The following is a 22,413-nucleotide window of genomic DNA, read 5'->3' as shown; positions in this document are numbered from 1 at the left end:
TATCAGCGTGCTAGCTTCTGTGTCATTTAGCACCTTTGTAAATTAAAATCTCTGCATCCGATCATCGAAGCCGGTAACCAAAACACTGCAGACAGAAATGGAATGTCAGACTCTGAACTAACACAAAGTCAGGTTAATGTACAAAATGTGTTTTTGTAAAAGAAACCACAGCTTTGTTTAGAAGCTAATGCGATTTTCATAGCGTTTGCTTTTCCACTGTAAGAAAACATTGTTTAGGAAAGATATTAAATCGTTATTTTTTATATCTTCATTGGTCTGATCTTCTACTAGATTTGGTTCCTCAATAAACTGGGTGCATCTTGTGTTACACTGCAAGTTTCAAAATATTGACAGTAAGTTAGGTGAAAGCATACGAATGGAATTACGGATTGGTTATTTATAATGTGGAACTGTTTGCCCCATGTTATATACTTTTCGTCTCGTTTTATAACATGAAGCAAAACTTAATAACCCTAACCCTTAATAGCATTCTGACATCCTGTATACTGGTAGGGAACTGATTCTCCGAGTGTGAATCCTTTTGTAGCCAAAATGCCACCATCTGGGGTGGTACCAGCAGGCTTTGGAGAACCCATAGGTTTGCAAATGTACCACACACAAAGAAGTTTACAACAACAACAACAACAACAACAACAACCCTAAAAGAAAGTAGAGTGAAGGGAGAGTTACTCTAAATAGCACAACAGAAACCAGTGGAGGCTGGTGGTTCCGAAGTCAGTGAGGTGGTGAATCCACTCCAGGGATCAGTCGGAACTACTAAGAACTCTAAAGGAGCCACCCAGCACCTTGAATAGCTCCTCTAGATTTCTAACTGAAACCCAGAACGGATTCACTGTTCCTCTGACATTGGAGCCACCAGCCTCCACTAATGAAAACTGAGCATGCTCCATGCCATGGAATGCTGACTGGGAGAGGGAAACAGAATGGAATAACCTGGAAAAGAGCATGCTAGCCTGGAAAGGAGTATTCCACTCTACCATTTTGTTGCACTTCCCACTTGTTATGACATACTGCACCCTTTCCCGAAGCTGGTGATCTCCAGATGTGCTGGACTACAGCTCCAATCACCTGAGCCAGAATGGCCATCTTCATCGACCATGCTGGCTGTGGCTAGTGGGAATTGTAGTCTAGCACATCTGAAGGGCACCAGCTTTCCCATACTGCTGGTGGCCACGGATAAGGAAGAAGAGATGCAACTTCATGACATCAAGACATAGCTGTGTTTAGTAATATGACAAGACAAGAGGATAAAGTAATGTTTCTCAAACTGGGAGAGGGTGTGAGATCCTAGGAGGGGACATCAACACTTGTACATATTTTATTGGGAAGAAGTTTATAAATACTCATGGTTCAGTCTTCCAAAATGGGCAGTGACCATATTGAGAGAAAGACTTTCTGACTGCTGAAGGCCAAGTTGCTTCAGACTAGAGCAACAAGCAGGACATGGTGCAACAGCACCCTCCCACCTATGTTCCCCAGCAACTGGTGCCTAGGACTAGCCTACCTTGCAGTGTTGTCATGAGTGTGAGAGAGGGGGGAAATGAATTTAATTTGTTTAAAGGTTAACTCACAGGCCTAGCACTGGCCTTCTACTTGAAGATGATTACCATGCAGATATATATCTTAGGGGGCCGAAGTAGAAACTTGAAATTTGGCACGCTGATAGGTCTGCCTGTACAATGTACCACAAAAATCTAAAAACATTAAATTTTGGATTTTAAGTATTTTTTAAAGAATTTAATTAAAAATGAGGCTTGTGGCTACAACTCCCAGCATGCCTTGTGGAACTCCCATGAGTCTTCTCTTGCCACCAAACTATGACTCATGGTCATGACCAGTACAAATTGCTATTATTCCTTCAGGACATTTCATAAATAAAATTTCTTCAGCAGGAGATATTGAAAATTGCTTTATTTATTTATTGCATTTCTATACCGCCCAATAGGCGGAGCTCTCTGGGCGGTTCACAAAAATTAAGACCATTCAAAGTATAAAACAACAATATAAAACCATAATATAAAATACAATATAAAATACAATACCGTTACGTTATAAACACTATTTACGGACCCGAGCAGCACCAGGCGTATCAGCTTGTAGACTATATATATATAAAAAAACCAGCAGAGTTCTGGGGCACCTTAAAGACTAACAAATGTATTGTAGCCTAAGCTTTCATGGACATGGTCCACTTCATCAGATGCATCAGAAGTGGGCAGTTAGTGTCCTCAAAAGTATATGCAGAAAAATGTGTACGTTTTCAAGGTGCCACAAGACTCTTGTTTTTGCTGCGGCAGACTCACACGGCTATCCCTCTGTACATAAATAGACTATGATTCATCTGGCCTGACAGGCAGCAGCAGCATATGTGATCAGCAGCGATTTCCAGAGCTGCTCTTACTATACCCCGGAAAGCTGCAACAGGTGAGAAACAGAAGGTTGGCGTTACTATCTCTGGAATACGCAGAGCGAGCAGGGGAGGGGCGGAGGAGTCCCACCAGAGCCGGCTCGCACTTTGAACGCCAAGCTGGACCAATCGCAAGCATTTGACTACAGGCGGAGCGCTGTCCGCGCGACTTGGTGCTGAAATTACTCGCAGTGAACGACTGCAGAGGGAATTCAGAGCGTATCAGACGTCTACCTGCAGCTTCCTGTGCGCAGCGTGCATATCTAGAAGCGCCTCTCGCGATGAGCTCCATTCTGCTCACCATAGGTATAGGTAAGCTCTCAATAGTTTTGCCTTGTAAAGATAGATCCTATCTATGAACTCCTACTGTGTCCACTGGGACTGATTTGTGCATGGGCTTGCACTCTTAGTTGCCTGTGGGTCAGTATGACATTTGGCACCATCAGAATGTATTGGACAAGTATCTCTACCATTCCATTTGCATGCACTCCAAAGGACAGGTTTTATGTTCATTTGCTAAACTTTTTCAGTTAAGCTTTCTCCACCTCCTCCTCCTCGCCTACCCCATTCTAGCATTATAAAGTTGATGAAATGGCAGCTGTTTGTTTTAAAAAACTACTTTTGTAATTACAGTGCAATTTACATGTCTACAAAGATGTAAGCCTCATTGAATTCAATGGGACTTACTACCAGGCAAATATGTGTAGGATAGCAAACTTAAGATATAAACATTCTACTAATTTTGAGGCCAGAGCAACAAGAGGTCTAGGTCTAGAATCTAGATAGGTGGCCACATACCTGTGTTCTTTAGAATATATCTCATATTCTATGTCCCAATCTCCTAACCTGAAATAGATGGCAATAATATTCCTGACATCTGTATGTGAGCATATCTTAAAAGCTAGTCTTGTGGGTCTCCTTTCCCATGCATCATTTCTAGGTTTCCCAAATAGATTTATTTATTATTTATTTATTTACAATATTTAAATACCACTCCCCATTCAAAATTTCAGAGCAGTGTACAAGATAAAATAAAATAAAAACAGAATAAAACACTTAAAACAGATTTTAAAAGGAGCAAATACAGTGAGTCATGGTCATTATTCAAGGCTTCCTGGAATAATGTTGTTTTCAGGAGGCGCCAAAAGGAGTACAAAGTTGGTGCCTGCCTGACCTCCAGAGGCAGGGAATTCCACAGGAGGGGAGCCACCATGCTGAAGGCTATTCCACTGGTGGACTTCAATAAGAGGATGGATCTATGTGGGACCACCAGGAGCAGACCCTCGGATGACCTCAGTGACCAGGCACGTTGGCAGGGGAGAAGGCGCTCTCTCAGGTATCCTGGTCCAAAGTTGTTTAGGGCTTTGTACACAAGTACAAGAACCTTAAACCTGGCCCAGTAGCAAATAGGTATGCTGATTTTATTTGTGCCCATAGTTTTTTCCTGCACTGAACACAGAGGAATTAACAAACAGTGGTCTTTGCATTCTTATTTGTATACATAATTTTTTTAAAAAATAAGAGACTAAAGTGCATCACATACATTAAAGTAGGGATGGGGAAGCTGTGTCCCTCCAGATCTTCTTAGACTCCAACTCCCATCAGCCTCAGCCAGTATGGGCAATGATCAGGGATTATGGGAGTTATAGTCCAACAACATCTGGAAGGCCCAAGCTGTAAAACTAGCCAGTGTTTAATACCTACATATTAAACATTGGATTTAGACTTAGTCATGCTAAGTAGACCCATTGAAATCTCTCCAAACATAATTAAGTTGGGATTCAACCCACAACATGGGGAAGGAGAACACTTAATTCATCGCTGAATTGCAATTTGAATGAGGGATTCTAAACTTATACATGCAATCACTACAACATAGCAACTGTTGTATGCATGCTGTCAGTATGTCTGAATCTCACATGTGAACATAGCCAGGTCACATGTGAACATAGCCAGGTCTTCTCAAATCATTTGTGGAATACACATAGTTAAGCACTTTTAAACTCCATTGATTTTAAAGGGAGAGGTGTAAACAGGTACTTAAAACAACTGAAGTCAAAAGTGCCCAGCTTTGGCTGGATCAGGTTCACAGTTAATAAGAAACAAGAAGGAGTAACAATTGCTTCAATATGCATATCAAAGACCTGATCTGATGTGATCACAATATTTATTTATTTATTTATTTATTACATTTTTATACTGCCCAATAGCCGAAGCTCTCTGGGCAGTTCAGTTTCCCACACTAACAAGGAAAGATTTTTAGAGTGGGAAACTATTCTTTCTTTCTGTACGATTTATGAACAATTTGGCTGGGTAGATTCAGATTAAAATGACATTTGCACACTTACTAAGAGGGGGGGAAATAGTGGTGTAGGTGGGCTGTCAGAAGGGAAACCAGTGACACCATAACCACTGCACAAATGCTACGTTTCCATGTCCTATTGGAGGTTGGATCTTCTTCCAGACAACTACTTCCATTTCAACTGCAAACATAAAGTGAAACTGGTCATCTGACTCCATCTGTTCTGCTCTGTCTCTGTCTCTGTCTCTGTCTCTGTCTCTCTCTCATTCTCACAGTTACTGGTAATCTGTAGAGCATGGCTCTAATCCTTCACATGCTTGTGACTGTTGATGCTTCATGAGTCATGTGGTTTTCTTGTTCCTAAGGATAATGTGTGATTGGAACATTCTTCATGTATTCCTGGTATGGCAGTGGGAACATCAAGGTGTTGTTGAACAAGTACTGGCTTCACACTCAAATGCTATCTCCAGGGCAGTGGTTTTGTTTCTTTGCAGGTGTGTGCAGGTGTGGCTTTTTGTTATGTTGTTTTTACCAGAGATGACATCCACATCTCAACCCACTGCAGTCTGTAAATATTTCCGTGGCAAATTGCCTAACACCAATACTGATATGAGAAGCAACTATCAACTAGACATGAAAATGGGAAGCCTTATTTAAACAAATGCCCTCTTTTTGCAAAGAAAAAAGCCTAAAGAAGAGTTATTGTTACTATTATTGACATTGCTTGGAATGGAAGAAAAAGGGAGAACAGTTAAGCAGGTATACAGGAAGCTCTTGAGCAAAAAGAAGACACCATTCCTAATATTTTCTGCTATATGGAATACATTATTTATTAGCTTACTGCAGGAATGGAAATGAGTCAATACATGTCTTAAAGAATACATTCTCTGTTTTGCAGTGCTGGTGCTACATTCCATGAATGCATCTAGTTTCCACTCCCAGATCTCCAAGTGTCAACAATTAAGAGAGAGATGTCTGGTTGAAAAAAATGGATGTGGAAGTGTCTGGAATTTACTTGAAGAAAATTGTTACATTTCAGGTAATGAGAAATCCACATATTGCTCTATGTAAACAGACACAGTCTTCCATGCCTAGTCAGCTTCAGAAAAAATAACACTGATCTGAATTTCACCAAGAGATGTTTCATTCACTGACCTCCTATGCAAGTGGTCTTCCCCATTCACTTCAGTGCAGGGTGTTTTCCAGCAACTGCCTCTGATACTGGAAGTAGCCTATAGCCATCATGACTAGTAGCCATTGATAGTCTTAACTTCCATGAATTGGTCTAATCTGTTTTTATAGCCATCCACGTCGTTGGCCATCATACATCTTGTAGTAGCTATCATTCCATAGTTTTCACTTCAGAATTTGTGAAGAAGTATCTCCTCTGTTTTATGCTGGATCTCATACCAATCAACTTCATGGGATGATCCAGGGTTCTAGTATTATTGGAGAGGGAGAAAAATGTCTCCCCATACACTTTCAACACGTCATGCATAATTTTGTATACCTTTTACGTTTCCTTTACTGGGCTCATAATTCTGATAATGGAACACTTGCAGCAATCATGGGCATTTAAAACACAAGGACTTTGGTAAGTGGAGTGGAGAGAATGGAAGGGGCAAGACAGAGATTCTTTGAAGGCCTGGATTGGCTGAAGAACCTGCCTGAGGAACTCCAGACTATTTCTCCATCTAATCCAAGACTGCCATCTCATGTGGAGGCCTTTCCCATTAACCAGAGCCTGATCGTTCCTTCCTTCTCTTCAGTTCTTCTTTCCTTCCATTTTTTTCATGAGCTGAGCCTGGAACCTTCTGCATACAGACCATGTGCGTTTCTGCTGACCTGCAGTCCTTTCTTGTGCTGGACATGCTGAGCTTGGTCTGCTGAGCATGGCCTGTAGGATTTCTAGACCATTTAGGAACAGTTCACTTTAATATATTCATCTATCTATCTATCTATCTATCTATCTGATAGAGAAGATATACATGCTTTCAGGGAAAGAACAATATTTTGAAAGTAATGTTCAAAATGAAAATGTGCACTACTTGATTCTAAATATACTTACTCCTAAGTCTCCATGAAATCTAAAAGCGCCGCTTGTGTGGTCATCTACTCCAAAGGAAAATATTTTTAAAATCTAGTATCAATCATATCTAGTGGTGCCCTCTTGGTTGAAATACATTTATAATTAGAATTCTGACCTTTGTCCAAATTGTGGTGGCCCTAAAACAGATTTTCTACATGCTTTGTCGATATCAATTTAGTTTGGGCACTGGTTTTGAGAAACATTGAAGAAATGGCCAGTAAAAAGTATTCCATTCAATACATTATATTTTTTGCTGGGATAATTGGAAGATATTATGGGATCAATTGGTTTGGAAATAGTTATGAATTTGTTAATGGAGCAAAAATTAATGATTTTCTATGGGGGTGTACATAAATACATAAGCACACACCTTCCAGGATGGTTTTACTGAGCTTTACAGAGAATTGTGATGAAGGTAATGAATTAAGTATAGCAGGGAGAAGGCTGCTCAACCTAAGATTGTTTTGTAGAGCCTTGCTCTTTGTTTTCAATGTTCTGGAATGAAAAGTGGCATGATAACATGAGATTATCCATATGAACTTTAGGCAGTATCCTACATTGCCTATGCCCTAGTGAAACTGACGGCTAGCACAACAGGAACTAGCAGTTGCTCCTGAAACAACTGGAAATGTGTGGAAACACTAGCTTCCAGAATGGGGCAGGTCAGCAGAGCTCACTGAAAGCAGCACTGCTGACCTGTCCCATTCTGGAAATCAGTATTTCCACTTCTTTCATGAACCGCTTCTCCCCGTCATACTAGCGGGCAGTTGAGCTTGTGCAACAGAAGTACTGGAGATGCAGCAGCAGTAAAGGGTACTGCCTTATGCTGTAAAATGGTGAGGGAGAGAAATGAAAACATGTGCTTGCTTTTAGTATTGGGGCCTGCGGCTCTGGTTCAATGGGTTGCTTCTTATGCACAGCAGTGCTTCTCACTCAGACCTTGTCTTTTTAAAACCCAGAAATAGCACTTTATCTCTTTCATGACGCATTCCCAGTGCTTGCCTTTCCCCCTTGAATGAAGGGGTATTTTCATGAAAACTATATGACACTGTTGTAGTTAACAATTACAGAAATCCCTCTTGGGTCAGATTATATAACCCATGGCATGTCAGACATTTGCTCTTAGTCAAAGGAACCTATACAGTTTAGAGTTGATACAAATCCATAGTAGCCCCTTAAGCATTTCATATATACAGATCATATATACAAAAATCTGATCCTTTCCACTCAAATGAGTCTATTTGCCAACAGTTCCTCTACTCAGCAATCAAGGGAACAATGATAAAAAGTCTGACTCTGGCATAAATGATTTTCTGGCATTTTAACTGAGCAGCTGAATCAACACTATGAATGAACCTCATGATACTCGTAAAAGAAATGTACACCATTTAGCACATGTCCTAACCACGCACAAAGCGTATTAAAGTCTTGTTATTCTGTTAATTGAATTCTGAGTACCTTCAGTTCTCTCTCCTCACTGCCACCTCCCCATCTCAGAGTAACCTGCGGATGTTACATGAGACTCAACATGCGAAAGCTTTTGCCACTCTTGTTTTAATAAGCACCTGAGCTTTTCAAAAATGAATGTCAGTTCATTGACTTGATGAGCAAGTGCATTTTGAATCCTTCCCAGCTGCAGCCAATGTCCCCCTTGTCTTCAGATGATGCAATGAGACATATTGTGCCACCTGTTCCAGTGGTGGACTCACCCCTTCAATATTCACAAAGTAACTGTCCTACCTATACTGTGGACAGTTCCAGTGTCAGAACCTCCCAGGAATGCAAATCCCTAGGAGCCTGAGCCCAGCAGGACAAGAGGAGATGGAGCGACATTTTTCACTTCCCTGGGCCATTTTAATATGTTACCAATTCTCTCCCATTGAAACCAATGGGAGGAAATTGATTTCTGCCAGCTGTTGTAGATCAGAAGCTGGTTTGCGGACATGCGTAGGGCCAGGGGAGCAGGCACCTTGGCCAACCCCAACATACCTCCTCCCCCCCCTTTCCAGCATCGGAGTTGCAACATTGGAAATGAACTAACTTAGTGTCTAGGAGGGGTGGGGTGGGGTATCTGAAGGCAGATCTCCCCTTCCAGAGATGGACCTAAAAGAGTTTTGAGAAACAAGAATAACATTGTTTGCATTTTACACTGCAGTGACTTTGTACATTTTTTAAATTCCTCTTGGCTAGAAATCAGTCAGGCTCATCATCACATTGGTTAGTAATGAGCAAGCAGGTGTGACTGAACAACATCTGAGAGACAGTGTGGCATAGTAGCTAGAGTATTGGACTGGGAGTCAGGAGATCCAAGTTCTAGTCCCCATTCAGCCATGGAAGCCCATGGAGTGACTTTGGGCCAGTCACAGACTCTCCACCCAGCCTTCCTCACAGGGTTGTTGTTGTGAGGATAGAATGGAGAGGAGGAGGATTATGTACGCTGCCTGGGGTTTCTTGGAGGAAAAAAGCACAATGCATATGGTTCACCTCTCCACGAGTACATGGGAAGCCCTTTCTCAAAAGCTAAATCCAAGAAAAGGAGTCAGTGACGGTGATCAGTGGGATTTTAGTGTTGTGAAAAGGGCTCTGCATACAGTACAGCCCCATGAACATTCCATTAGACTTGAGTGTAAGTGTTGTGTGGTGGTAAGAACTGCAATGCACTGGAAGTTGCTTCATGAGGTGTTTCTAATGATGTGGCCTGCAATCCATAATAGCTCATGCCTCAATAAAACAGCAGGTTTTTGAGGCACAACAGGGTTTTTTAAAATAAAAAATACAGTTGTTGCATCATTACTTAACCTCACCCATTGTGTTTTTGAAATTCAGGTAACAGCTGCACAGTGAAAGAATCAACTAACTGTAATAAAAGCATCCAGTTCTTACTTGACCAGTTTCCAGAATTTAAAGACTGCATCTGCACAAAAGATAATTGCAGCATCAAAATGCTGTTTGGCACGCAATGTTTTGCCAATAAAGGTAATTTATTTTATTTTATATTTTATTTTATTTAAGGATTTTTATGCCGCCATTCAGCCAAAAAAGGGTCTCACGGCGGCTTACAAAAGTATTTCTTGACAGTCCCTGCCCACAGGCTTACAATCTAAAAGACATGACACAAAAGGAAAGGGGATTGGGAGGGAGGAGGAGGAGGGGGGAAAGGAAAGCAAATTCAGGCACTACAATCTTAGTTGGAAAGTTCAGCAGTTACAGGTGACAGCAGGAGGGAGGGAGCTCTCAGCTGGAGCTGGCCCCAGGCATGGTGGAGAGGTGCCTGGCTGCTGCTTCCTCCCTCACTGGTGGCCTCTCCAGAGACAGTTGGTAGCAGGAGGGAGGGGGCTCTCAGCTGGAGCTGGACCCAGGCATGGTGGGTAATGGATGGCTTTCATCTATGATACAAAATAAAGGAACGTAATAATGGAATTGTGGCTCTAAAAAAAAAGGTCTAGCTTTCAGAGGCTCATGAATTCAAATGTTCAGGCAATTAAATTGAACAACATCTAATTTGAGACTCTGTGGCACTTTGAAGCAAATACAGTCAATTAAAAGCCCCAAGGTGATGGACAACAATAGACAAAATATAAATGAGCTAAAAACAATTTCCATTAAAAATAATAATAAAAGAATAGAATAACAAAAACATCAGTATTGGCCATAACCCAAATCAATGATGCATAAAAAGCCTGCCATATGTCTTCAAATGCCTGGAGTAGAGAAAGTCTTGAACTAGCATCAAAAATATGACAATGTTGGTGCCAGGCGAGCCACAGTGCAGAGAGCTTTCCACATTTGGGGAGCCACCACTGAAAAGGCCCTCTCCCTTGTTGCCATCCTCTGTTCCTCCCTTGGGGGATGGCACTCTGAGAAGGACTTTAGATATTGATCATAATGTAGGTTCATACCAGAAGAGGCACACCATCAAGTATTGTTGTCCCAAACTGTGTAAGGCTTTATAAGTCAAAACAAAATATTGAGATAATGAGCTGAGTCACCTCTAAATTAGTATCCATAATTTTAGCCAAATTAAAGCCTCCTGGATCCAGCAAAAGCCAGAGGTTTAAACAATTAGAACATCTTTCCCCAATCTAGTGCCCTCCAGCTGTTCTGGACTATGAATCCCACCATTCATTATCATTGCCTGGGGTGGTGGCAATTGATATCTAAAACATCTGGAGAACACTAGTTCAGGGAAGGCTGAGTTAGAAAAAAAATCAACTAAGTAAATGGATCCTGCAACAGTCCTAGAATAGTAGACCATAAATCATAGAAAGAAGTCTTTGTTTGCCATTTTAACAGAAATAGTCATCTCGTTTCAGGTTCTGAGCCCAGAGTTAAAATTGTATCTTTCTTTTTTTCTTTTTACTGGTTATTTAATGAGTACTTTTGATGATGGTGGTGATGATGATGATCATGATGATGATGATGATTGAACATTTATTCCACTGGAGCAAAAGGGAGTGGCTTCACCTTTATTCTCATTTATTAGTTTCAGTAGTTTGACCCTTTTGCTAAAAAAAATGGAGGGAGGCTCCGGAAAAATGGAGGTCTCTAGGCCAACCGGGATGGGCCCCCAATTCACTGGGGAAAAGGGCTGGAAGACACGTTCCTGGACTTCCAGGAAGAGGTGCTCCAGCCCTCCCCCAGCGCTGATCTAGCACAGCAGCCTAGATCAGCGTTGGGGGTGGGGACATTTCTTAGATGCCCAATAAAATTAGGCATTTTACAATACAGATAAAGTCAATAAAACTCATACAAAACAAATGCAGTGGAGTATCAATAAAATACAAATACTGTTACTTGCCCCTGCTCATTAGAAAGTCCTAGCACATTGTCCCTGTGAGCCCGGCCTCCACTATACCACTGCTCTGGATCCAAACCACAGCAGTGGTATAGTTGTCAATCAATTAAGATCAACAGCAAAATCACACCCTCAGGGGATCCAGGCTCAAATAAAGGTAAAAAGCAGGGCAGAAAAGAGCAGCATTTGAATGGCAGAAGGAAGAGAGAAAGGGGGCAAGCCCATTTTATGAGGCAACCCACTCACCCCCTCCTCTGTTTTTTATTTAGGGTCAACCTTGTTTCAGTGGTGGGTGGGAATGAAAGCATATGAATTGCACATGAACTATCCGCCTTATTTTGTGATCAAAATGTCTTTTCACAGGGAAATCAGTGCCTTCGTCAAACACTGATGTTCAGTTAAAATCCCCACATCAGAAAATATTGCAAGACATGGTGCGTGCAGGCATACCTGGAAATGACTGTTCTCTTGCAAAGGAAACCTGTCGAGGAGATGATGCCTGTTTCACGCAGTATAAGATATTCCAGAGAGTATGCCGAGCTGAGGTAGCCAAATGTAGTCTCCAAATGGTGGCGCAAGAATGCTTCACCGCATGGAAGGAGCTCACAAAAACCGTCATGGGGAGCTGCACCTGCCGATACCCAATGCAGAAAAGATGCACGAAAATATGGAAAAATATCTTTAACAACACATGCTTGCAGCACATGCAGGAATATCAAACCTCTGCCATTAGTAAGAAAACCTATTCAGGGGAAGGAACTCAAGGCCACAATGCAGGTAGATACACGCAACCCTCCCTGCCAGTTGCTCCTATCACAAGCAAACTTACCTGAGGGGTGGTAAGTGATGGTGAGTTAGAACTAGGTACAGCAGTGTATGTGGCAGGGAGACAGTTGTAGCCTTTATCCTAAAGGCCAGAATGCTCCTGCCCAACTCACTGGATCAGGTACTGTTGTAAACTACCCTTCCCTTCAGTGAGGGCTGGTGGATTTGATTTTGGCATGACTGTAAATCCATTCTGGGTTTTAGTCAGCACCAGCGAGAACTATAAAAGAGCTAACCAAGGTGCTTAATCCTCCCCACAAAATAGGTTCAGTGTTTTGGGGAGCTCCTTTAGAGATCTGTCAGGTCCTGATTAGAATCCAGAATGGAATTACAACCCTACCAAAATCAGAACCACCAGCCTCCACTGGTTCCCATCTATTCCAGTGGCAACGGACCAGGCATTAAAGATGAAGGGTATAAGGCCTTTCCCTTTTAGCCTTGTATGCATATCTGCACAAACAGCACAAACAGCAGCCTGTTGTCTGCAGTCCATGGTAGGCCCCTGTCCATCCATGGAGCATATTGGTTGCCGGACTCTGCTGACACCAGGATTTGTCCCAAGGCAAGGACGCACCTACTCTGTGGGTCTTAGGCTCTCCACTAAGAATGTCTCTAATCAAGACATTCAAACAGCATAAGAACATTAGAAGTGCCCTGCTGGATCAGACCAAGGGTCCTGCTGGATCAGACCAAGGGTCCATCTAGTCCAGCACTCTGTTCACACAGTGGCCAACCAGCCATCAGCCAGTGATGAACAAGCAGGATATGGTGCAACAGCACCCTCCCACCCATGATCTCCAGCAACTGGTGCACACAGGCTTACTGCCTCAAATACTGGAGATAGAATACAACCATGAGGACTAGTAGCCACTGATAGCCTTTGCCTCCAGGAATGTAACCATGTTTGCTTCCAAATCACGAGATGTTCCTTACCATTGTTAGAATACTTCAGATGAGCAATCCCATCAGTATTGGGCATGTACAGAATCTATGAAATCCATTCTGTCTATGTTTCATGGATTGTCAGGCATTTTTCATCCTGTCATCTGCTCATTGAGGGAATAGCATTATTATTATTATTATTATTATTATTATTATTATTATTATTATTATTATTATGGGATGTGTGAACATTTCGTTCCACTTGTACAAATGCCAAATGACAATTAACTTGCACTATGTAATCCACTAATTTTGAGTATATTTTGTTGCAGATCAGATGAAAATAAAGTCACAGTGGAAATTATCAGCTCTTTCAAACTACGGTAAATGTCTGTCCTGCATGGATTTTTCATTTGTGATCCACATAGGCTATGAATATTTCAGCCTGACTTTGTGTAGGGTTAGGCACAACAAGGTGACTTAAATAGCTGGACACACATTTTGCCACTATTTAAAAAGCACAATTCTGGACTTGTGGTCTGTTTCCAAGCAAAATTCAAACTGCTGGTGCTTCATGGTGCTTTAGAATCCTATGTGGCTTGAGAGCCAAGTGCCTGACAGAGTGTCTTCACCCACATCAACCTTCTAGGCTACTGAATTAAATGAATTCATGGACCAATGAATGGTTCACTCTGCACAGGAACATAGGAAGCTGCCTTATACAGAGTAAGTCCAGGGCAGGAACTACACTACTGCTTTAAAATGGTTTATAACAGTAGTGACAACTGTTGGGGCCCAGGACACGCTCCATAGATAGTTTTCAAACCGTTTTCAAAGTGTCATATCCTGCTTGGTGTAGATCTGGCCTAGTATTGTTGACACTGACTGGCAGCAGCACTCCAGAGTTTCAAGAAGGACAGTTTCCATTCCCTACCTGCAGATGCCATGGATCGAACCGAAGACCTTCTATACTGAGTGGTTTTCATCAATACCGCTAGTACCCACACTCGGAAAGTGGGCATGTTGTTTGTAAGCAATTACAATATATTAAGCAAACTTGTTTGCTCAGATCATGTAGGCTTTGTATGGTAACCACAGCATCTATAGGCTGCATCAGTCAGTTTAAACACTCTGTGCCTCTTCCATATCCTCGTTCCACTATTCAGTTAAGGCTGGTGGCTCCGATTTTGGTGGGGCCGTGAATTAATTCTGGGCTTCAGTCAGAACCAGCCAGAATTCTAAAGGAGCTGTCCAAGATGCTGAACCTGACAATGGAACCTCTCGTGCAAGCACTGAGTCATTACTGACTCTTGGAGGGATGCCAGCTTTTCGCTGACGTTTTCTTATAGCAGGCCTTATAGCGGGGTGGTTTGCCGTTGCCTTCCCCGGCCGTGATTACCTTTCCCCCAGCTAACTGGGTACTCAATGTTACCCTGACAATGACAAACCCCAAATAGGTTCAGTGCCTTTACAGTTCTGGCTGGTTCTGACTGAAACCCAGAATAGATTCACAGCCCTACTAAACTCAGAGCTACAAGCCTCCATTGTCACCACTTTTATTTTGCATGGCATTTGTGTGCTTCATCTGTCAGGCTGACACTAGTCTATAAAGGCAGACCACCATTTCAGTCTTATCAGGTCAGACTACCAGTATAGGCACTTTTTAAAATATATATATAAATTAGTTTGAATTTCTATTCACAATCAGCTATTGTAAAACAATTTTGAATAACAACAAATGCAACTAATAGAAAAAAATAAAGTAATTAATTCATATTTAAAATTAATTTGAAGCATGCTTCATCTTCTTCACACAAACTCTTTATTTTAGATTTCAAAATGTGGCTTCTTAATAAATAAAAGCAGAGGAACAAAAAGCTTCATACAATACTGTGTCAGAGACCTGCCGGTTGGGCAATGGGTCTTCCCCTTCCTCTTCTTCCCCCTGAACTCTCCTGTGCCCTCCAAATCTTCTGCAAAGGGCCCTCCAACCCCCTGGAGCAGATTTGGGGGCATTCAGGAGGCTGCAGAGGGGATGAAGAATCCATTCTGCCAATCGTGCACATTCCATAGGTGGACAGACACCATTGGAATTCCTCCAATATTGAGTTATGTTAAATTAGTGCATATTGGCATGAAATATTAATACTGAAGATAGTGTAGTTTAGGTCTACTTAGGTGGATACCAAATTTTGAGAACAAGTCCCAGTTGGTGTGTGGTGAAGGGGCAATATGCAGCAACTTTGCTGATGGTAAGTAGATCTGAATTGATCAATGCATAGATGGTGGGAGACCAGATGGGAACGCTATGTATAATGCCTTCACGAAGAAGAAGAAGAAGAAGAAGAAGAAGAAGAAGAAGAAGAAGAAGAAGAAGAAGAAGAAGAAGAAGAAGAAATATACAACAAGATTACATTATTTAAATTTGAACATATGATATCAGGAGACAAAGTAGAGTAGGAGATCCCTAAAGTTGTTATCTACTTCCAGACTGTTAGCATATACTGCTCAGCTGCCTCTCACCCCATGGAATTGAAAGATTGAAAGTATGCTTTTATGAATAAACAAAGGGGAACTCACATGATACATATCTCCTCCCTATCCCTAGCATCCCTCAGTTCAGCTTAGTTGCCCAAGATCCACCCACATCCTGTTCTTAATAAATTATATTTTCATCTCAGTAACCAAATACTGAGAACTGTATCCCTCTGCTTATCTTCTATGACAGAAGAAATGTTTTTACAGTGGGGTGTAAAATAGCAATTGGTTGCATGTTGGAGAGCGGACATGTCATAATTTCCCATGAGAGTTCAAGAATCTTGGTGCTCACAAGATCACTCTTCATATTCATAGTCGTGTAATCTTCCAAATGATTTTCCGTTCCTTAGAATACAAGCCTCAGCGATCCTGCTTCGAAGTCAACGTGGAATGTGTTGATGATGAAGTCTGCAACAGACAACTAGCGTTGTATCTTCAGGTTTGCCGAGTGGATGGAAAACAGTGTGATGTGAACCACTGCCAAGCAGCACTGCAGTTCTTCTATGAAAACATGCCTTTTAACGTTGCCCAGATGTTGACATTTTGCGATTGCATGGAGTCGGATGAAAATTGCCACAAGGCAAAACGCATCCTTCATGGCAAACCATGTGCAGTCAACATGGTCCCACCGCCTTCATGTCTCAATGTAATCCACACATGCCAAGCAAATGATCTCTGCTGGTAAGTGAAAGTATACATGTTTGCTCGATTGCTCACATCTGTTAAATCTGGAAATACACTGCAAGCTCAGGATGATGCCTTCAGTTACATGTTATTTCATAATGCTTCTTGAGTTGGCAAAAACAATAGGTTTCCTTGCTACACCTTAACCGAAAGCTATAAACATTCATCCCTTACCTGCCACCCCCAGTTTAGGCCTTTATCCAAATCATCTCTGGCCATTCAGAAAATTCATGATGACATCAGACATGTAACTCTTAATTGTACTTGAATGTACATCAAATAAATCAGATGCCTAAATGCTAAACTGATGGGCACATCTATTCTATTTAAGACTGAACATCAAGAAGATGGGCTGTGTTACCCATAAAGCTGAGCACGGGACTGGGTGTTTGCTATTGTTATTTTGATTCCCCGCACGGGGCTTGGAGGAATCAGGGATTTTATTTGGAGTCCCAGTGGAGGCTTTCTCCGGCTGCCCCCACCACCACCGTTGTTTATGCAGCATCCATGATGCCATGATTCTAACACTAATGAACATGTGTGCATGTGCATAGCTTCCAAAATAATCACTATGCATAGATTAACATGGAGGCACATGCATAGCTAAACATGGCAGGCAGCAAGGCTATAGGTGAGAATGGTACTGGGCAACCAGCAGCAGAGAGGACTGTTAGAGGTTTGAATGTTCTAAGACATAGTCCTTTTCAGATAACAACCCGTGGCTACTGAATGTATGGCGTCATGGCTGGTGGGTATGCATGTATGTGTGGGGATCATGGTGGTTTCGGTATCAGATCATGTGGTTTAAGCCTATCCCACTTTATAAGTTTTTTTAAAAAACGAACAACATGGGTAACACTTTGCAGAAACCATTTAACAGTCCACCTTTGAGGTCCGACGGATACACCCATCGTCTGCATTTCACAAATACTGTACAGCATAGTTGAAATGACGAAAGGGTTATAAAGTGGCACCTCTCTGAAGACCCATCGAAACAACTTCCTCTTGCCAACTCTTAATAACAGTTGGTGGAACAGTCATGCAGTACTCAGCTCTCTCCACCACCACCCATGAGATGTAGCCCTGAGCAGTAGCTAAATCTGCCCTTTATCCTTATCATTGATCCTTTAAATTAAAGGTTTTGCTTTCTCCAAATTATTCTTTTTGTTCCCTTGGCCATTTCTTGTATTAATTAACCATTTAATTAATACAATACTATTAGCCATTTCTTGTATTAATTAACACAACTTCTTAAAAATTAGGGACACAATCCAGCCCAAATGAAGCACATTTAAGTCTCATTGTTTGGAATGGGAAAGTTAAGTGTGTCAATATTTCTTTATTTATTTGAAATAGTTCTTGGCCCAAGGCAACTTACAACAATAAAATACATGAAAACAGTCAACAATGCTCCCATTCAATCCATGGGACTACACATAAAATGCTGAATGTTGGCTAAATCATGCCCAACCTTTGTATTCCTTGTTTTCTCATGAGATATTCCTGTTTTTCTTTCCTTTCATTATTCGCTCATCTATCCTTCAGCTTTTGCTGCATTTCACAATGAAAAGAAATAGCAGGTGGGGGAAAATACATATCCTTTTATGTTTCTACAGGGACAAATATGAGATGTTTACATCAAAGTGTTTAACACAAACCAGCCAGTCGTGCCTTGAAGATAAAGCCTGCCTAGAATCTTTGGATACAAATGATCTTATTTGCTCCGACAGTGCTGAATGCAGAGCTGCGTATATAGGACTACGGGGCTCTCGCCTTCAGGTTGAGTGTACCTGTGACACCACCTCACTGGCTCAACAGCCTGTGTGCCAGAGGTTCCACCACATACTCCACAGCAATTCCTGCTTCAGTAAGTTGAGCAAATTGGGACTTACCTGTCTATTTATATATATACTGCCCAGCTGGCAGGTGCCCTTGGGGTGGTTTGCAATCATAAAAACAAACAAACAAATGAAAACAAAACAACAATTCAATAACAAAACAATAAAGACAATAATAAAAACATTAAAACATTAAAAATATTAGACACCAGTAAAGTTAATAATCAGAGCTGTAGGCTTATTTATTTATTTATTTATTTATTTATTTATTTCAGAAGATGTCTATAATGCTTTCCATTTTTTAAAAAAACCCACCAGATTAAAGACTAAATGTCTGCTGGACGAGGAAGGTCTTGGCCTGGCATCTCAATGTATACTGGAAGCCACCGGGTGGATCTCCTAGGGGAAAGCCAGCATCAGGTTGAATTCCAGCTCCAGGAAAGAGTTGGAGCTAGTGCTGTGCCAAAATTTGACCACCGGTTCCTGAAAGTTTTCTTTCCCCATGAAGGAGGCTTCCATATTTTATTTTATTTTATTTTTGCCTCATTCTATCAAATTGAATTAGATCAGTCCCCTCCAAAAATGTGGGAGAACTTTTCAGCACAGCACTAGGCTGGGGATGGAGCACATGGAAGGGAAACTTGACCTTCCACCAAAATAAAGTCCATTTGTAAATTTCGTTTGTAATTTCATCCGTTCATCTTAATACATAAAGCATACAAGGGACTGTTTGATCACTGCATTACAAAGATGACACTTCACACATTATGGTGAAGGAGACACAGGTTAATGCTGTGTAGGAAGAGTGTAATCTGTGAACAGCCAAGGTTACTACAGATAGCAGCACTGAGGCCCAGAGGAGCGTGTTTGAGGTAGAAGGATCCTTACTAGCCTTTTGTTGGAAATCAGAATTTTATTCTGAAAAAATATTAAGACTTAGACCAGTGGGAGTTATCAGTCCAGCAGGAAGTTATCAAAATCTCTCAGAAGGAAGCACTTAAAAATGACAAATATAAAAGTATAGCTTTGATAATGAGGGTCACAATAATAATAATCAAATAATGTCTCATTAGCATTTGTTATTTCCTTCAGCCCTGCATAAACCTGCATAAACAATTTCCTGCTTGGAAATGTCGTTAACTCAGCTGATATTGAGCACAAACTAGAGCTGCTCCTTTTTGACCTTGTCGTTGTTACATATTAATAAGTTTCTTCCCCATTAAAATCAAAAGACTGGTATCTTATGATGGGTTTTACACAATACTGATATAATATTGCAATGGGTTTTATTGATTTCTCTTATATTTAAATTGTAAGCCACTTTTAGGACCTTCAGTTGAGAACAGAAGAAATAAATGAATTTTAAAAATAAACCATGTGATTAATAGGGATACCACTTTATCAATCACTTATTGAATATAAAAGGAGATGCCTGTTTTATAGCTTTGTGATGAAGATGGGCATTCCAAACACTGAGTTTTGTGTATACTGTAGCTAGAATTTTCAATGCACTTTACCTAATATCCATCTTATGTACTAAAAGGAAATTCAGCCTCAATGTGTGTATCCTTATGTATCTAAAACAGCACCATCCACACAAAAAAGGCAGGAATTAGCAGGGTTGTGGTGAATACTAAGGTTTGCAGAAGTACACCCCCCCCAAAAAAAAAACTTTTTAGAAATAACCCCCTAAAGTGAAGACGGAAATCCAAAAATAACCCAATGAGGTCTGAGCATGTTCATTCAGCATGGAATGTTGACTGTGAGGGAGAGGACCAGAAATGGTGGCTGAGGTGGGGAGTGGAATGGAGGATTCTTGAAAAGGCAATGGCTGCTGTGTCATTAGCATAAAACACTGGCTGGCTTTAGAACAGAGGAAAAGCGTTCATTTAGTTATAAGTGAGGACAGCCAGTCCATGTACGCCTACTATAGTAAGTGAGAGCTGGTCTCACCAACCTCCTGTCCCAGCACTTCCTACTCCCTTACTAAATCCTGAGTCTCTCCATTTAGTTCCATTACTCATGATACAGCTGCTGGTAAGAATCCGGAAAAGGAGCCCTCTACGCTGCAACATTTTCTTGCAGGTTCCACTTGTTTGCATACTCTTTTTATATCCTCTCCTATTTACAGGTCAGATAGGTGGAAAGGCTGAGCCTTACTCAGTGCATATACATCTACCTGGGGAAATACTTCCCGCAACTGGCGAGCAGTCTTTTGTTTATGGTAAGCCTGACTTTGGAAAAAGAAATAAAAAGGTACCATTGGAGATATTTGACAATCACAGTGTTATGAGTGGAAAGTAGGCCATGGCATCTACTGCTCCCCTTCTCACCGCTACTGTTACCTGGGCAAGAGTGAAAGGCAAGTGAACAGGAAGGTTGCAGCGGTGAAGAGGAGAAGCAACTCCCGAGGGCTCCTGTAGGTGGTGCCCTGCTTGATGTGGCCCCTTGGCAAGAGCCCAACAATGCCTGCCATTGACATTGGCCCTGCTTAGCACTACTGTTGGATTCTCTTAAGGCACGTATTGATATGGCCCCATGCAATGGAACACAGGGCATGATGATCCAGCCAGAAGGAAGCAATATATAAAGTCTCATTAACTTCAGAGGGAACGATTTATCTCCCGTTGTGAAATCTGCAGATATGTGTCATTTGGGCTGGTTTGTGCTGTTCAGTTTGTACATTAAATATTGACACTGGATCAATACTCGTTGAGTAAAGTTTTTAATGGTTGTCACAATTTAATTCCAGATGACACATTCACCATCATTATATATGTCGCTTGCATAATCCTTATCCTGGGAATAATCCTGTTGGCTTTGTTAAAGACCAGGTAATTGCTATAGTATGCTTGATTGTATATGGACTCTAAGGCTGGTCAGGAAGTGTGTGTGTGTGTGTGTGTGTGTGCATGTGTGTGTGTGCAGACCAGAGTGTTCTTTTTTCCAGTGTGCGTGGCTTACCTCTAGCCAATTTACTTGTGGTTCCCAGGGAAATGGAGAGTTCCGTGAGAAATGTATGTGAAGACACAATAGAAATGTAGATGCTTTGTGTGAAGCTGCCCAAAAACAATTGAATGGGCTGAGTCATCTTGTCCTGTTAAATTCAGGGGGGGAAAGCGTTACTGACACTAATGAAGCAGGGATATTTACAGCTTAGGAGGAACACTTACAAAACTGGCTTCCCAGAAACAGAGGGCACAATCTAGCTAGTGTTAAATACTTTCTGGTTCCATTTCTTTCACTGGCCAGATCTACACCAAGCAGGAAACAACACTTTAAAAATGGTTTGAAAACAGTATAAGTAATGTGTCCTGGGCCTGAACAGTTGTCAAAACCATTATAAACTGTTATAAGCAGTAGTGTAGATCCTGCCACTGAGAGCATGTATGCTAAATTTTCTTCTAGGAATCAATGGGACCTAAAAGTACTTAATGGTGACGGGATCGTACCCAAAGTTTACACAGTAAAGATAATGGCTATTGATTTCAGCCGAGGAGATTAAGTAGCTTATGTTTCATGGATATTGAGAAGGATGTTAATGTAACACATATGTGTTTGTTTTCAGAGCTTGTACGAATGCTTATCAGGCCAAGGCAGCTTCGCCAGCCCATTTATCTGAGAAACTTATGATACCTCAACAGCCATGGATCATCAACGGTGCTGATGATGCCCTTTCAAGATCCTCTCATTAGCCAGCCTGTTGCACATGTACCAGGAAAGATCTCTGGAGGGGAAAAATGATCCATATCACCACCCTGCCACTTCAGCAAACACTGGGCAACTTTCTAAAACATAAGAGACCCCTTTTGGTGTTCTGTTTTATCATCCATACTATTTGCCTCAAGACCATGTTAGCATGTTTAAAACTGAACGTGAAAAAAAGCCAAGGGCAAGCGGTGGAAACGGAGATATGTCTAGGAAATATTTATTTGTATATGCCAATATGTTTCGCACTTATGCAGTCCTTCTTCAGGGCAATCTAAAAGAATATATAAGATAAGATAATATTTACAAGAGTAAGGAATTGTA

The 22,413-nt window shown here is 41.3% G+C and overlaps 1 protein-coding gene across 1 annotated transcript; it reads left to right on the top strand.

The window, feature by feature from the left end:
* The first annotated feature begins 2,670 nt into the window (after window positions 1-2,670).
* Window positions 2,671-22,048, top strand: GFRAL (GDNF family receptor alpha like). Its single transcript, XM_063124829.1, is given in 11 exon segments — window positions 2,671-2,740; window positions 5,629-5,769; window positions 9,646-9,795; window positions 11,978-12,391; window positions 13,654-13,704; window positions 16,210-16,540; window positions 18,160-18,410; window positions 20,513-20,605; window positions 21,134-21,215; window positions 21,950-22,020; window positions 22,023-22,048. Coding segments are annotated over 11 exon segments (1,641 nt in total). The 5' UTR covers window positions 2,671-2,709.
* Window positions 22,049-22,413: the final 365 nt, after the last annotated feature.

This window comes from Elgaria multicarinata, chromosome 4 (assembly GCF_023053635.1).
Source record: "Elgaria multicarinata webbii isolate HBS135686 ecotype San Diego chromosome 4, rElgMul1.1.pri, whole genome shotgun sequence".
Taxonomy (NCBI): Eukaryota; Metazoa; Chordata; class Lepidosauria; order Squamata; family Anguidae; genus Elgaria; species Elgaria multicarinata.
The sequence above is the reverse complement of the archived record's forward strand: the minus strand, read 5'-3'. Positions and strand labels throughout refer to the sequence as shown.